This window comes from Watersipora subatra, chromosome 10 (genome assembly GCF_963576615.1).
Source record: "Watersipora subatra chromosome 10, tzWatSuba1.1, whole genome shotgun sequence".
Taxonomy (NCBI): Eukaryota; Metazoa; Bryozoa; class Gymnolaemata; order Cheilostomatida; family Watersiporidae; genus Watersipora; species Watersipora subatra.
In genome coordinates, this window is record NC_088717.1 from 281419 (window position 1) to 299327 (window position 17909).

The window sequence follows — 17909 nt, forward strand, 5'->3', positions numbered from 1 at the left end:
GTAACAGACCCCTTGACAATTTAGACAGAGGTTATCAGAGCATGGTTTGGAACGAAGGCTATATACTAAAAGACTAAGACCCTTTCGAATATAGCTTAGGTACATTTATATGTACCTATTTGGAAAGTTACTTCTTGACTGCCTGAAAGGAAACGGTTCTAAACACAGGTGTGCACAACTTCTAATTAATAAAAATAATCTATCGGGTACGTACATCGCATATCGATGATTAATTTCTAGGGAGTAGATACACTACCGGAATGTAAATAATTTGGTACAAAATTTGTGAAATCACTTTGTTTGCATCTATTTCATACGTAACTAAGAAAAATAAAATATGCTAGTAAAATGATTATACTGTTGTAGAAAGAAAAATTGTTGGCTGATCTCGCATACAGCGATTTATGATTGAATGAAAACTCCATGATCAGCCTCTGGTAATAAGACTGCTCCACCACTTTGCACATCAAAGAAAACTTGGGCAATCGTACTCATAGACCTGGCATCCACTACGACTAGTCTATCATTCTTTTCAGCATAATCCAGCATGGTAAAGAGAAGAAGACCTGCAACATTGCAGCACACTGGTTAATAAGTTGAAACATCGCTAGCTATGCTAAATGATAAAAACTAAAATGAACCAAAACTGACTTGTATCAATTCAGCAATAACGTTTTAAAATACATAAGATGACAGAATTGACTTGAAGGAATTTGCATAAAAACCTAAACTCAATTAAACAAGCAAGCTAAATATCAATATATCAATGGCACTTGTTATATTATTTAAGGTAAATGTGGTATAAAATTATTAAAATATTCAAGCATTTCAATAGTTAAACTTTAAACACTTTAAATGAAGAACTTGAAAACGATGCTAAATTAAAAACAAAAAGCGCTGAATGAAAACTTGACTGATACACATGGAGACTAGTTTAAATATTAATCGAACAAGTTTCCATGTCTAGTAGTTATACACTTTAAAGTTTCTTTAACAAATTACGCTAAAGGAATTACAGAGACCAAGACATGCTCAGTAGCTGTTAACATTGCACAACTATATGGGGGTTAGACTTCCTAACAACCCCTAGCCCAAACCTAGCCCTAGCTCCTACCCATAATGATCAAAGTATAGCTAACAAGCATACCATCATCTTCTGCAGTCCCTTCAGGGTCAGCGATGAAGACAGGCTCTGATAAATATTGCCAAGTCTTTGCCTCCCATGCTATCACCTCTTGGCTGTCCACATTGTACTTGCCTATCTATAAGAACAGCGGATTGTTAGCGATATCAACGGTCTGTGTGCAATTAAGCGGGCAGTTATCAGGGGCTCACGACTACGACGATGAAGGTAATAGTAAACAGGGATTACAACTCCGGCAATGATAGAGTAGCAGACAGAGGACGACTCCAACAAAGTGATATTTTCAGGTTTAACTTGGTAAGTGTCTACAAGCTGAGCAAATATAGACACTGTGCTGTAATGAACTGACTACGCGAGTGGATCGAATCAGTTGAACTAGAGTTTGGCTAGCTGCAGAAATGGCTAAATGCTGCCAGAAATATCTACACGCTGCCATATGATATGACAGAAAGATATTACAAAGGGACTAGCATATAATTTCTTCAGGTCTAATATATCGGGATGTCTGTTGGCAGCCGATACTTCTTAACACACCCAGATACGTATATAGAATGAAGTGTCATTGAAATCGCAAATGAACAAAGTTAGGGAAAAGCACAGAGTTGTACCGAGCTGCATGTTAACTCTCTGGAACTGACCCCAAATTTGAGGAAATCGCTCTCCCCGTATCCCCCTGCATAGAAATATGTGTACTTCTTGCTAGAGAGAGCTGGGTTGATGGCAGGGTACTGCAGGTACTCCACCACGTCTCCTGCAACAGTATCTATAGTCTTAAAGAAACTTGTCAAGGTACTCTGACAAAGAATAGGAAATCAGAGTATGAGACCTACTTGTTCATACAAGCGATTCTCCACAAGTAATTTGTGTACTCTTTGCAATAAACGGAATATAGTAAAAAGAATAATAGGTAAAAGTATTAATAATTAATTATAACATATTAATATTGAATATATTATATATTAAATGAGTAAATTATTATAATAATTTATATTACATTTTATATTATATATTGAATAAATAATTATAATAATTTATATTACATTTTATATTATATATTAAATAAATAAATTATTATAATAACTTATATTACATGTTATATTATATATTAAATAAATTATTATAATAATTTATATTACATTTTATATTTATATGATTATATAAATGTATTAAATATTTGATTGAATATATTGATATATTATAATTAAATATATTTACATAAATAACATATAAAAATTATTTAAAATTTTTATATATACATGTAAATGCATATTATATTTATATATACTTATATATTACATATATTAAATTTATATATAAATTTTGTATTATTTGATATATAAATAAAATATAAATTTGATATAATTTTTGTATAATAATTAATATATATTATTATAATACATTATTATATTCTTAATTAATCATATTGAACTAAATCGTTCTTTATTATGTTTAAATCCTGAGTCTAGTGAGCAGCAAATGAGATAATAGAATACTCACTCGGGGCCACTAGTGACCGGCATTTCAATAACAGCTTTGATTTTTGAACAATAGCCTCAGCTCCCTTATCTGCCATGGTCACAGCATTCTCTCCGATACTTTTTGTACTGATAGCCTGTGAGACAAAGATGGTAAACTATGCTACATGCAAATGGGCTATAAGCATCACATCAAATATTTCTCATTCTTCACCAGCCTCATAACTGCACAGAAACATAGAATAACCAGTCCAGAATCATGAGAACAATCTATGCACCGTAGAGAGTAAATGACATAGATTGATGAATCGTCTTGTTAAACTCTTCGTCTAATCTGCATGCAGTCTGTTTTAAATCTATATATATATTTCTCAAAGTATGTCTGTCTGTCACTCCGGCTGTAGCTATAGCTATAATGCAGTTGCGATTGGCTAAGTTTCTTTACCCAATGAATGTGAGTAACTTACTATTTATTTTAGTTTTTATTTATTTTAGTAACCTCTATTTGAATGCCACCTCTATTTGACCACCACTATAGGAGAAGGGTTGAAAAATAGAGCGCCACCCTTTAATTGAACGCCACCTCTATTTGATTGTCACTTTGGCTATAATAAGACCTATAATAGCAATGATCAGTAGAAGAGTAGAAAAGTGCCCACGAAATCATAATGAACCGGTTACATCAATAACAATTAATTCGTTGTTTCTGTTCGTATTGAAGGCATTTTTCCAAACTCAAAGCTTCTCAATTTTTCATTAAAACTTTAAAAGCAACACCATAGAATTAAATAATAACTTTATCAGGCTAACAGTAGTTCCTTGTTTAACGCGGTCTTGATACTTCAACATATGCGATCAACTAATGTTATGCTAAACTTTGTGTTTAGCACCCATAGGGATAAAAGTTTAACATTATTTGGGCGAAATGCAACGGGTAAAAGCTTTGCTCTGCGAACAAAATTATTTGAATGCTAATACAGACTAGTTCAACAGTGCAGAAAAAGATTTGAAGTCAGAAGACAATGTGGAAGGTATTAAACAGCTAGGAGAAGGTGAAGACGTTTCAAATGAGAGCAACAATCAGAATGCAACTGGCTGAGCAAACGATGCAAATACTTTTGTTTCAAAGATGTTAATTCTTGTTTCTGCATGCATTGTAAGTATGGTTTATGTCATTTGTTCTTGAATATATGTATATTTGTAGCATTTGATAGATTATTATTATATACCTTATAAATCTGTAGATCTATAGCATATTAATTGATAGCATCCTTGCGGTTATCTTAACTCGGCTTACAGTGGATACAGCTCATAACTCCTCTTTTGCTGCACATAAAAAGCTAGTTTTGGCTGCAAACTGTAGCAAACATATCAATGAGTGCAATGAGCTTTCATGCGACATTGTTAAATATAGTTGCAAAATTAAACTATACCTTCAAATTTAGAAAAAAAACAAAATTAAAAGCTCAAACAGATTTCAAACTAGGGTACAGGCTATAATATCATCGCAGATTAATTGCAAGCAATAGATATCAACTGGTAGAGATATTTCTCGACTTCTCAATGCATACGTATTTATTTAGAGATCTACAATAGTTGGAGATAGGTTAGCCAAATTATTGCGTCTAAAATGGTTAATGTCATTCCGCCTGAAGGAGAGTGCCAAATATAGGCGACATTTGCTTAGCCGGCAAAAAGATTAAATTTATCTTCCCAAAATTCCGACAAGCTATTTGAAAAATATAACGCCAGCCTCTATTTGAACGCCATCTTTATTTGACCGCTACTATAGGGGCAGGGTTGAAAAATGAGTGCCACAGCATTCAAATAAAGGTTTTACTGTAAGCTTGTAACTTACGCTAAGATTTTAATACTTACTATAATAAAAGTTTGTGTCTGTGTGAAGCCAGCTGAGAAAGTTAGAAAAAAAGATTACACCTCACAGGCCTTGAACCTGTACATTCAGGTACAAAAATGTGAAGCCAAGCGTACTACCACTAAACCATGCAGCCACCTTGCCACACTCTGGAGTAATTGTATTTATAATCACTACACATCAGGATCTGTCATGGTGCATACACTGGGCTGTTGAAGCCTGAAGACTGTATTTTAACCAATTGGTATTAATAGGACATACCATGACAGACAAACACTTGATGTTATATAGAGATCGACAGATCTATACAATCAGGCACAAATGACATCAAGCCATTGAGTTGAGATAAATGCTTGGTTGTCAAAAGACCCAGAATGAATCAAATCACCTGCTCTAGCAATGACACTGGTCATAGCAACACACATGTACAACTAAGATATGTAGGTGCAAGATAGCAAACGTGGGATCTGAGGCTATGCTGATCTAATTTGTTCACTCCATCAATAGTATTATTCCTTACTCAGTCATAAGTGTTACCTATACTATAATTTAAATACCTTTCAATGCCATAGAAATTATTTTCTAATTTAAAACTTATAATATTCCACACAGAGCAGAACATGGCTAGAGCAAACTGCATGAGCTATCTCTAACCTCCTTTCTACGTATGCATAATTGACTCTTCCCTAGAAGCATGTATGAGCCCAGACTATCATCACCATAGCTACGGTATAAATGTTTATTGAGGTGCGACTGAAGAACGCAAACAACGTTTTTATAACTTTCAAGTCTAAAATCAGAGGATCGGTCAGTGCCGACCTTAACTCTAATAATTGAGGGTTAGCATAGATGATAATCTTGAGAAAATAATAAAAGCAAAAAGTGTAATCAACAAAATTAATCGTCACCACCAATTGGTCAGTTAGCTGTGATGAACCAAATATAACTTGCTTGTAATCATGACAAAGGCATTCCACTCGACCTTTGATTTATAGTTTGTAAATTTTAGCAGTAAACGATTTGAGATCATAACATTTCTCAGTCCAGGATTGCATAAAGCTATCAACACGACGTCAATGTGTTTAGTGAAATGGCAGAAACAAAGATGACAGCTGAAGTTACTTTAACATTTGTCATTGGTCAGCATGTATTGCTAGAGCCTATCTGGAAAGACTGGGTTTTTAAATTTTTCCACTTCAACCCTAGGTGGAGGCGCGTACACACAAACTTAGACAGTCCCTAGTGGCCAAAGACCATATTGTATGAATCACCTCCTCATTTGTTGGAATGATAAACCTAACAGCAGACTGTTCATACTTCTTCCACGACTCCTCTTTCTCGTAGGCTTCAGAGGCCAAAACATTTCTCTGAGTGAACACGTCTGCAAATGTACAGTAAATGAAATAACGTAAGTCTGTAGCAGGAAAGAGGAAGCAGAAAGCTTATGAGAGGGCTAGCAATCATTAGAGACCATACATATACCGTATGTATGGACTAGCTGGATGTCTGGTGTTGCACGGGTAATAAATATATCTTTGCAAAGAAAACATTACTTAACATATAACAACAGTTACCCATTCTAACTTTCAAACTTCATATCATGAAGAAAATGTTTTGTGCAGTTCAAATAAATTAGGAAACAAAATAAACAACTATAAAAGTGTTTAAATGTGAAATAATTAGCAAGTAATCAAGCTAAGTGCTAAATTAAGTCTGCTTTGAAGATGAAAAAAGAATGAAAAATGATGATTGTGTAATGATACAATTAATACAAACTGAGAAAACAATAAAAATCCTGAACATGTTCAATCAATAACAATTAATGCATAGAAGTGTGTGTATGAAGAAGGTTACTGTTCCAGCAAAAGCTATCCATCAAAAATCTGAATACGACAATACTGGTACCGCTCGATACTTGTACAAATGTAAAATGAGATATTGGACTGTCTTTGTCTGGTACTTTGTCTGACCGAACAGAGAGGGGATGTAGAGGCTAATCCTACTCGAGATAATACAACTGTCCGCATGAAAAGTATTAGCCTTTACTGATTTGGCTATCGAGCCATTTGAAAAACCGGAAATAGAAATATAACGCACATTTGAAACTGAAACAACACATTTAAAAATTACAAATTTAATAGAAAAGTAATAATAGCAAAAAAAAATTAGTTTTTAAACAATTTCAAAAAATAACAAATGCAAAAAGGAATATTATTTAATAATCAAAAGTGCACATATGCGTACGGTATACATTATATGATAAAAGCAATGGAATGCTAAGGACTGTATAGCTCAGTGCTTAACTGCGTGGTTTGAAACTGGTGTTGCAATCTCCGTGAGTTCAAATCCAGCGCACAGCAAGCTTTCCATTCCATGGTTTCAAACACTATAGCTGGACAGGCAGACGTCCGAACAGATGATGACAACTTTGATATATAGATGAACACATCGGCAACCGCTTCACCAAAAAAACCACTGAGAAGCAAGACCGAAAGGCTAATGTGCATAAAAGAAACCACAACTATGAAGCAGGCCAGCACATGAAAAGCTGGTGCTGTAGTCTATAAAACAGTGCTCAAGTACAAAAAAGGAAATTGTTACTTTTTAGGGCAAAATATATATTTCACTAATAAAAAGGCAAAGTTGTGATCCTAAACAATGGATGAACTAAAAGGTGTAAAAAAATGACCACTAAATACACTTTACTACAATTTGTTTGAAGTGGTATAAACAAAAAAGTTATTAAAATTTAATCTATCGCCATAATCGTCAGGTACGCGGGCTCGCTAAAAAAATGACTTTCAACTCGAGTTGAAAAGCTGGTTTTTTAATAACAAATACATATCTAGTGGTTACGATATGCAATAAATGTGGCATTATTATGTACAGATAGTAGCAAACAACGGCATTGTTTGCGGTGAAAGGTGAAAAAATTGAATTTAACCTTAATAAATTTGGCTTCCTTTAATTTGCAAGAGAATTCTAATTTTACACTAAACACAATTAAAAAATTCTTTCATTTTCATCATTTTAATTTCCTTCTTTCGGCTTAGCTCTCTTTTTCTTCCTTTCTTCTTCACGTTTAGCTGGACATTTTAAGAGAAACCTATCTAAGGATGTTTGCTTTTGTCACCCCTCCAAAATGTTACAAAAATGACAAACACAAGTGTTGTCACAAAGGGCTAACAGACAATCACTAGCAAACTTGATGTCTCTTTTCTATAAACGCAGAAAACTCCTGACACTTTACTAACATGTCTTTAATTTCCTTTGTAGAGAGACGGTCCTCTTCCACCTCCTCATTACTGAGCTCATTAAACACCTCCGAACGTTGCATTTCCTGATTTTCAATTAAGTCGTGTGTCGTCAGTTTTCTGGTACTCCTCAACAAGGTCATTCACGTCTACCTCGTCAACTTTCAGCCCCATGAACTTTTCAAGAGATTTGATTTCATCCGTTGAAACGAATCAAGGTTCATCAGGGTCTGCCATTTCAAACCCTTCAAAGTGTCCAAAGCAACGGAAGCTGGCCATAATGTCTTCCATGCTGACAAGGGAGTATGCTGTGTGAGACCCTGCCACACATCGTCAATGGTTTCCAACAAGGACAATACTATAAGTCTTTCGAAAATTCATAAAGGGTGAGGTTCGTGTTGTCTGTCACATCGTAGCATTTCTTGAATAAACACTTTGTGTAGTTTCTTCAAGTTTGACATAACCTTTTGGTCCATGGGCTGGAAGAGTGGTGTGGTGTTGGGTGAAAGATAGATGACCTAAATAAAGCCGTATTCATCAAAAATGTTTTCCTCGAGACCAGGAGCATTTTCGAGGACCGCGAGACATGTCATTGACCAGTATTTATGTGTCAAATATTTGTTGACAGCAGGACCAAAGCGTAGATTAACCCATTCGGTGAAAACCCGCCCATAATTCCAGCCTTAGAATCAGTGCACCAAATCACTTGGAGTTTTTCTCTCAAGATTCCTTGTCTCTTAAAAGAATGTACATTATCCAAGTGGTACACCAACAGTGTTTTGACTTTATAGTCACCACTGGCATTGGCACATAAGGCTAGGGTTAGGCGGTTCTTCCAGGGTTTATGGCCCGGTATACTCTTCACATCGGCCGTGATAAATGCATGCCTGGGCATCTTTTTCTAAAAAAGTTCAATTTCATCACTGTTGAACACTTGTTGGAGGTGCAACCTTGTTGAGCTACAACCGAGGCAGATATATTCCGCCGAGGCCTCCGAGTCGAAACTTGCTGCTTTTCCAAGCCTCACAACCATGTGTATCCTGTGGGTGGTTAGAAATTATCAGACCAGCCACAACTGGCTTTGAAGGTATGCTCTGATGTCAAGGTTTCCCCTTTCTCCAATGTCTGCTCTACTTCTAAGTCCTGATATATTCTGCTGGCCTTTTCGTATATGATTGTTTCGGTCACAATTTTTCTGGCTAACTTTTTGCCCTTCATCCATATTATAAGAAGCCTCCATATTTTGTCATGAATATAACTGCGCCACTTGGAAAATATGGTTAGTATTTTTGAAGGCTTGATGCCCTTTATAGTATCCTTCCGCTTTATGATGGTACATATTGTGGAGGTATTCCTCTCATATCAGCGAGTCAGCTCAGTCCCGCCTACACCACCCTCAAACTTTTTTATAATTTTATGTTTAGTATCAATTGTTATCATACGCTTTGTATTGGCACTGTCCTTCATTCTCCCGGTTTGCTTTCGATCTACGTACAGTACAATTAATTCCTTTAATTCTGCAATGAATAACGTCAACAAAAGAACATGTAACAATTGCAAACTGAGGAGACGAAAAACACCGAGCGATGCCGTTCTTATAAAACGCCTCAGCATACTTGGCCACTGTCTCACATGTTCGTATCTCAAAACCTGCTCATACCTTAAGGCTATAACTTAATTGAAAGTTTACTCATATCTCACGTTTTCCGTACGTTGAGACACTCGTATGTGAAAGTATGAGTGTATTTCAGATGTGATACACTTCAGAGGCCGTAGCCTGCAGATGTGATATACTTGAGAGGTCGTAGCCTGCAAATGTGATATACTTGAGAGGTGATAATTATGCATAGACACTTTTTACCTTTATGTGATTTGAGCTTGCTCATTATGAAGGCATCCATGATGATATGCTCGTCCTCTTCGTATGCATTTGAGCTGTGCAAGAATAACATAGCCTCAGATTCCATCTTGCATTTGAGCTCTTTGCCTGTCTTTCTGCAGAGTACGTGGAACTTGCACTAGAATGTAGATGAAACTTATTGCCAAGTAGATGAGCAAAGAACATGCTCAAAACACAATAGATGTATCCAACAACATAAAATGTGTGAAGTACGAAGTATATGTACTATTCGCAGGTGATAGTATTACTCTATGAGCGCTAACTGTAAGGGCCTAGTTACCAACGGCCTTACTTTTGACAAGAAAAACTGACAAAGTTGACTGCATACTCACTGTGGTAGAAGGGTCCCAGTTGATAGCTTCTAAAACTGTTCCTTTAGTTAGTATCTTCAGAATGTTGATCTCCATTGGGCACTGAGAAAAATTGGCAGAGATAAGTTGCAGAAGATATGACAGAAACAAGCAAGAATCATTGGAAATATTGCATATGATTCCATGCAATTACACTAATGCGTTATCATTGCAAAACTCTATATATATTTTCATATAAAATGGTGTTTCAATAGATGAAATGGCAGACATGTTTATTTTTACTCAAAACACTCAACTTTGCAGGAGCCTTGTATAAATCTGGCATTTACATTATATTGGACACTATTGCAGACCTTGTTGGTACGTTAACAAAACACATACAGATAAGTTACATTATATTGGACACTATTGCAGACCTTGTTGGTATGTTACCAAAACACATACAGATAAGTTCATATAAACATACTGTCAAACCTTGCCTTACATTTTTATATTTGTTTCATGTTGAAAAAGTCATAAGTTGAAGTGAACATGCTGGTAAAAATACACGTTTTGTTTAATTAAGATTATTATTAGGAATTAGGATAATTAGGCTGATCGTGACTATTAACAATTGAAATAAAAATATACCTAAGTTATGCAAAGATTATTCCAGAATATAGCAATGGGCTGCATGGTTCAGTGGTAGCGGTTGGCTTCCAATCTGTGGAACCGATTCTGGTCCGGTGCAAATACTTTTCCTAACGCTCTTAGCATGGCTTCGGACGGACAGACAGACACAGCTCTTATTATAGTAAATATTATTCCATTACTTAGTTTTTTTTACATATAAGTTAGTTTTTTAGATTTAGTTTCACAAAACTGCAAGCTGTAGAAAAACTTTATACCTGACATGATGGAAATGACATACATCACGAGAAATATTCACTTAGTCTAACGTCGTACATCGAGAGAAACACTTACTAAATCTAACCACATACATAATCAGACATGGTAACTCTAACATGGTACATCGCGAGAAATACTTACTAAATCTAATAATAAAAACCCAACAGACTCGTATATTAAGGTGAACGCAAGTCTATTTCTGACTCTAGTCATAATATTAAAGGAGTTTGAGCTGAATCAAGAGCAGCATACATGAACCCCCTCTGACCTTCACCTGACCTTTAAACATCAGGTGTTCACAATTCATTCGATTATCATATATATCGAATGAATAGCTGGTTAAGACTTCCGCAACAATTTTTCAGAAGCTGCGACTAGTTGATAATTGAAGTATATTCTTTCCTCGAAGGTAACTGCCGGTATCTTGCCTAAATAATTTAAGGGTGAGAGAGGCTACTAGCCTTCCTTTAAATATGGATGTGGCTTGAATTCAAATCACTTTCATTTATGATAACTTATAAAGAAGCTGGTAAACCAATCAATATACGAGGTCTGATCCAAAAGTTCCTGAAATGGAGTTGTATACTCGTGCATATTTACATGATGAAAAAACCCATTGCAGGGTTGGCTGGGAAACACCTCTGGAGTGTTTTCACAAAATTTCAGGTTGCTATGACAATGCGTTCTCATGTGAGCTAACGATATGTCAAGGTCTGTCCGGTGCTTCCGTCTTTTTTTTAACAAATTCATCGTCATGTCTAGTCAATCGGAACAGCGTATTTGCATTAAATTTTGTGCAAAATTAGGGAAAACAAGTACTCAGACAGTTGAAATGTTAACTATTGCTTTTGAAGATGCTGGTCTAAAGAAAACACAAATTTTTGAGTGGTACAAACGTTTTTGTGAAGGTGGAGACAGCACTGAAGATGACGCGAGGTCTGGCAGACCAGCGTCGGCAAGAACCTGCTCGTAAATTGACAGTGTGAGGTCACTAGTCATGCCAGATCGATGTTTAACCATTAGAGATATCTTAAGAGACTGGACTTAGTTTTGGAACTGTTCAAAAAGTTTTAACTGACAATTTAAACAATTTTTTAACAAATTAAATGAGTCGCAGCAAATTTCGTGCCAAGCTTGCTAACTGATGACCAAAACGAGCTCAGGATGCACGCTTGCAACGATTTTAAGGAAGCTTTCAGGAATGATCAAAACTTTATTTTAAAGGGCGTAATATCCTTTTTTTTCCTAATTTCACACAAAATTTAATGCAAATGCGCTGTTCTGGCTTATTAGACATGACGATAAATTTCTTTTTTAAAAGACGGAAGCACCGGACAGACCTTGACATATCGTTAGCTCACATGAGAACGCATTGTTATAGCAACCTGAAATTTTGTGACAACACTCCAGAGGTGTTTCCCAGCCAACCCTGCAATGGGTTTTTCCATCGTGTGAAAATGCACGAGTATACAACTCCATTCCGGGAACTTTTGGATCAGACCTCATAAAATATAACGCTAAACATTACCTCAACTTATGGAAAAGCTGTTACCCAGCAGAGTTTAGCTTTGAGCATTATACGCAAGGTAAACACTACAAATGAATCTCACCTCAATCATAACAAAGAAGTTATCAGTCATTACAAAATTGTGGTGGGAGGTCGGAGTGACTTTGAATTGTCCTGGAATGCTGAAGATTATCTCTGCTCGTTGAAAGCTGTCCATCACTGAAAGTAGGTCAAATAAACCTCATTTTGTACCCAATAGTATTAATTCATGAAGTACTGACTATGAACAGCCAGCCATAGATACCCATAGACAAAACTTTGTCAATAAAATGGTCATATGCATGTACTTACAATCGCCTGTTGCAGGAACTTTAACAATGTGATACACCGGTCTGCCACGAACATGTGAACCCAGTAAGTACATAGTGCCATCTTTATCAAAATGAACGTGTTCAGTTATGAGGTCTATGCCCAAAGACTGAGGCAAGACAACCTACAAAGTCAATGTATAATTAGAGTAAAATTTTCTTTTTTATGGTGGAGGCCAAATCAAACAAACTCAGATTATTTGTGCATCAATATGTAAGGCAGTTTATGTTACAAATACAATTGAGTAAATGATGTCTAAAAGGGATAGGCAATACATCAATAGTAAGCAAAATATAATATTGATATTTCTGCTCAAGTGCTAAGCAGTTGACCTCAGTCAGTACATCTGGTCACAGATACAACTTATCATAAACAGAAAATAAAAAACATTGGCCTGTACTGACACATGTAACCATGAACCTTATCAAAGATGCATAGATCACAGACACACAAATCTCACCATAGACACAAATATCTCACCATAGACACAAACATCTCACCATAGACACAAACATCTCACCATAGATACAAACATCTCACCATAAACACAAACATTACACCATAGACATAAACATCTCACCATAGATACAAACATCTCACCATAAACACAAACATTTCACCATAGACACAAACATCTCACCATAGACACAAATATCTCACCATAGACATAAACATCTCACCATAGATACAAACATCTCACCATAGACACAAACATTTCACCATAGACACAAACACATCACCATAGACACAACTATCTCACCATAGATACAAACATCTCACCATAGACACAAACATCTCACCATAAACACAAGCGTGTAGTCATAACCATGTCCGCTAACTAAAGCAAAGTATTTGAATGCGATCTCTGAAACAGAGGATTGAATAACATACGGTATGTTGTACCAACAAATCTGCTATTGTACACACACAACACTAGTGCATATGTATAGCACCACCTGCAGCCCTACAAAGTCCAGAGGTCATCATAACAGATAAGGTAGCTAGCCTAGCCAATGTTGGGTTACAAGCTCTAGTATATCAAAAGCCAACTAAATGTTATCACAGCTGATTCCTTGATGACTCATAATATAACCGGTGCTACAATGTGAGTATCAGAAGGAAACTATAGGTTCCAAAAATGAAGTTTCGCTGACAAATGATCACCTTCCCAACAGTTTCCAAAGTATTTGGGTCGATGACAAACATAGGGTTTCCTACTACCAGCAAAGCATTGTTCTCTTTCCAAAAGCAGAGGTTGTGGTTGCAATTATCGCTGAGCTCTCCGGACTGAGACACCTTCTCTTTCAACCTGAAAGGTGTAACAGCCAGTAGAGTGGACAGTCGCACTAGCAGTAGCATTCAATAGGCCCGGACATGAACTTGATGAATGGGATGTATTTATGAGGTATATTTGTGACATGTTTATAAATACTAAGCTGTCAGATGGGTCCCTTATGGATAGGAATCAACCTTGAACTATTTGGAAAGCAGCTGAAATACAACCCAAACTAGAGCACTAAATTCTCGGTAATGCTGGTAAATATAAGTTATAATAAGTGACAAAAAATATTTCAGAATATTAGTGCTACTCTTTCAAAGCACTGAAAATGATGGAAATTCATTCTACATTAGCGGATACAATGATACTCTACCAGCATAGAATCTGTCTGGCAGTGTTGACATTGCTCAAGCAAGGGAAGAGTTTCGCCAATCATAACATTGCCATCTCCTACACTAGCACACACACACACGCACTCAAAACCTGTTACTCTCCTGTTAGTACTGACACAGAACCTGTTAGTCTCCTGCTAGTACTGCCTCAGTATCTGTTGGTCACCTGATAGTACTGATTCAGAACCTGTCAGGCTCCTGCTAGCACCCACTCAGGAGTTGTCAGTTTCCTGTTAGTACTACGCTCGAATAGCAACCAGTGTGAACCAGGCCTTATGAGATGGTATTGCTGAAAAGGGCACATGCAATAGCAACCACTACCAGTCAACCCTAACACACAGAACAGCAAAACAAGAGAAACTAATTTCAATGACACTCTTAGAATGCACCAGCCATGTAGGTGTAAACCAGCTCACGCCTGATAGCACAGATCTATGATAAGAGTTAGTGATATGAGAAAACACACTTGAAGTGTGTGTATATCACTTTACTACATACACTAGTACACACCTTAGACATAGCATTCTCACTATCAAGATATATTTAAAGTCGACCTGCAAGATACTCTGTGCATAATATGATATCTATGAGTTTGTTTGACTGATAATTAGAAGTCAAAAAACCAGCCTCAAGCAACCCTCTAGCCAGTCTGATGATCATGTAAGTGATATCGATGTCAGCCTTCTCAACTCTCTAACTCACCTGGCAAACATACCTTTCTGTGCCGGGTTGGGGCTCGCGGGGGTTCCAAACTCAGCAGCGGTGAATCTATTTTCTGCTATGTTTTTCTTGTATATGTCTGATTCGATCAGCCTAAAAAATAACAACTTATTTAAAACTTCGGAAATAAAATAGAAAGCAATAGCAGCATGAGCCTGGGCAAAGATATGTTTCTTTCGAAGACAGAATTTGCTTGCTATCAAGGAATGCTGACTAATGGTTTCACCTGGCTGATTCAATGTATTTGATAATAGTTTTTTAAGTTCGTCAACAGAGATTAGCTGATACTTAACTAAAGCTATAAAGAATTACATATATATATTTTTTGTTACAAAACCATCGCTTCCAAATTTTAATTTGACAGTAAATCACATTCTTTTTTATCTGTCTCATCATGCAAGATTTGCTTGTGCAAGTTGGTGTATTATATAATGAGTGTGCTAGAAAAACATTCAATGCAACCTCTGAACATTCCTTTGGTTGTCTGTAGAACTATGGAAACTTAGAATAAATAACACATGGTAGCTTCGCAAGGTTCATGTCCTTGCAATCAACTAGTATGTCACTCTCAAGTCTCATCATATGTCACTATCAAGTGTTCATCTTGTGACATAATCAAGCAAGTGCTTCTTGAATAATAACATACATGTGGTCGATGCAAATGCTCTATTTAAAGCATAACAATTTTACTATGGCAAATAGCATATAATTTATCTATACACATGTGTTGTGTGCAGAATTCCAAAACAATAGGTTCACATACCTGCTAATGAATGTCACCTTGCCATCTTGAATTTGAAAGGAATGCAGCAGACCCATACCATCCATAGGAAACAAGGCTTCATACTGTCCAAACTTGAAAAGTCCTGGTCCGACTCTCACCAGGTTGCCATTAAGCCAACTTGGTAGATTCCCTGTAATAATTTTCTTATCGTCAAACTCAATATCAAATTCACAGGTTTTGTTGAACAGACTAACACAGTCAAATTACAACCACTCGACTACAGACAGAGTAAAATGTCCGTCAGAAACTTCAGGTCCTAAAACCTAGTCCTTGTATTCAAAAACAAAGCAGTTACTCAGAAAAAACATGTCCCAAAATTAACAAACATGCTGTATGAGCATAATGACACTGAATAACAAATAAATTAAATTCTACAAACAATGTATGATGAGGAGTCTATAGACAGACACAATGTATGTTGAGCAGTCTATAGACAGACACAATGTATGTTGAGCAGTCTATAGACTGACACAATGTATGTTGAGCAGTCTATAGACAGACACAATGTATGTTGAGCAGTCTATAGACAGACACAATGTATGTTGAGGAGTCTATAGACTTACAAAATGCATGTTGAGCAGTCTATAGACAGACACAATGTATGTTGAACAGTCTATGGACAGACACTATGTATGTTGAGCAGTCTATAGACAGACACAATGTATGTTGAGGAGTCTATATAGACAGACACGATGTATGTTGAGGAGTCTATAGACTGACACTATGTATGTTGAGGAGTTTATTGACTGACACAATGTATGTTGAGCAGTCTATAGACTAACACAATGTATGTTGAGGAGTCTATAGACAGACACAATGTATGTTGAACAGTCTATAGACAGACACAATGTATGTTGAAGAGTCTATAGACAGACACTATGTATGTTGAACAGTCTATAGACAGACTCAATGTATGTTGAGGAGTCTATAAACAGACATTATGTATGTTGAGCAGTCTATAGACAGACAAAATGTATGTTGAACAGTCTATAGACAGACACTATGTATGTTGAACAGTCTATAGACAGACACAATGTATGTTGAACAGTCCATAGACAGACACAATGTATGTTGAGCAGTCTATAGACAGACACAATGTATGTTGAGCAGTCTATAGACAGACACTATGTACTGGTACTCCACACAGATAAAACAATTTCTCTTCATGGTGAGCCCAAATAGAAGATTATCGAAATAAATTATGCTGCTGCACATCTTGAAAATAAGCCTCTCCATAAAAGCATGCAAGATAAAGTTGTCCGTCATCATCAGAGATGAGCTCTAGTTATAAGTTATTAAAAACCACGGAATGAGGCAACAAAATTGTATACTAGAGGACAAATGATAATCATACCTTCTACTCTCATCTGCACGGGATCTGTTATCGGCCGATGATCGGAATAAGGTCGACGTCGTGCCTCTGTCATCTTTACAGTTAGAAGATTGGCTAACACTACAAATTTACCATTTTTATGAGCGATTGAGATCTCGAGACAAAAAAATTCTGTAATAATAAGTTTTAAACAAATCGCGAATACTGTGTCAAGAGTCTCTCTGTCTTTCGATACTAACATTATTCACAAGTGAATGTGTGTTTGTAATGGTTATCTGTTGGGCTACACGTAACTAATAGTTCAATCATTCTGGCATATTGAACGTAGCGGGGCACGGTTGTGGTTTATTTCAGTCGTCTACTGTTGTTTTTTGCTCCTCATTAAAGTTTTACTTATGTTTTCTTTGCATTTAATAGTGTTTCAATCGTTGTAAGATGGTTTTTCAAATGATGTGTACTTTCAGACCTTTTATAGATGTTTCATTCTTAACAAATCATTCCTTCAGGTTCTATTTTAAAGCATGTATGAACCTTATATTTGGTTCTGTTTGCGTTTGCTTTCCTGAATGGCCATGGGCTGTGAGCGAGTCTGAAAAATGATATATAATGACAAGAAAGTGACTCATTTTCATAAATCAGAACATAAGAAATAGAAATTCACAACAACCGCTCTCTTT

The 17909-nt window shown here is 36.2% G+C and overlaps 1 protein-coding gene across 1 annotated transcript; it reads right to left on the reverse strand.

The window, feature by feature from the left end:
- Positions 1 to 288: 288 nt before the first annotated feature.
- Positions 289 to 17357, reverse strand: LOC137406353 (retinal Mueller cells isomerohydrolase-like). Its single transcript, XM_068092924.1, has 13 exons — positions 17254 to 17357; positions 15879 to 16029; positions 15098 to 15208; positions 13889 to 14033; positions 12707 to 12848; positions 12459 to 12574; positions 9982 to 10062; positions 9611 to 9767; positions 5767 to 5876; positions 2642 to 2756; positions 1783 to 1895; positions 1148 to 1262; positions 289 to 566 (listed from the first exon to the last, which is right to left on the reverse strand). Exons 1-13 carry the CDS (start codon positions 17324 to 17326, stop codon positions 403 to 405), a joined length of 1593 nt encoding a protein of 530 aa, XP_067949025.1. The 5' UTR covers positions 17327 to 17357; the 3' UTR covers positions 289 to 402.
- Positions 17358 to 17909: the final 552 nt, after the last annotated feature.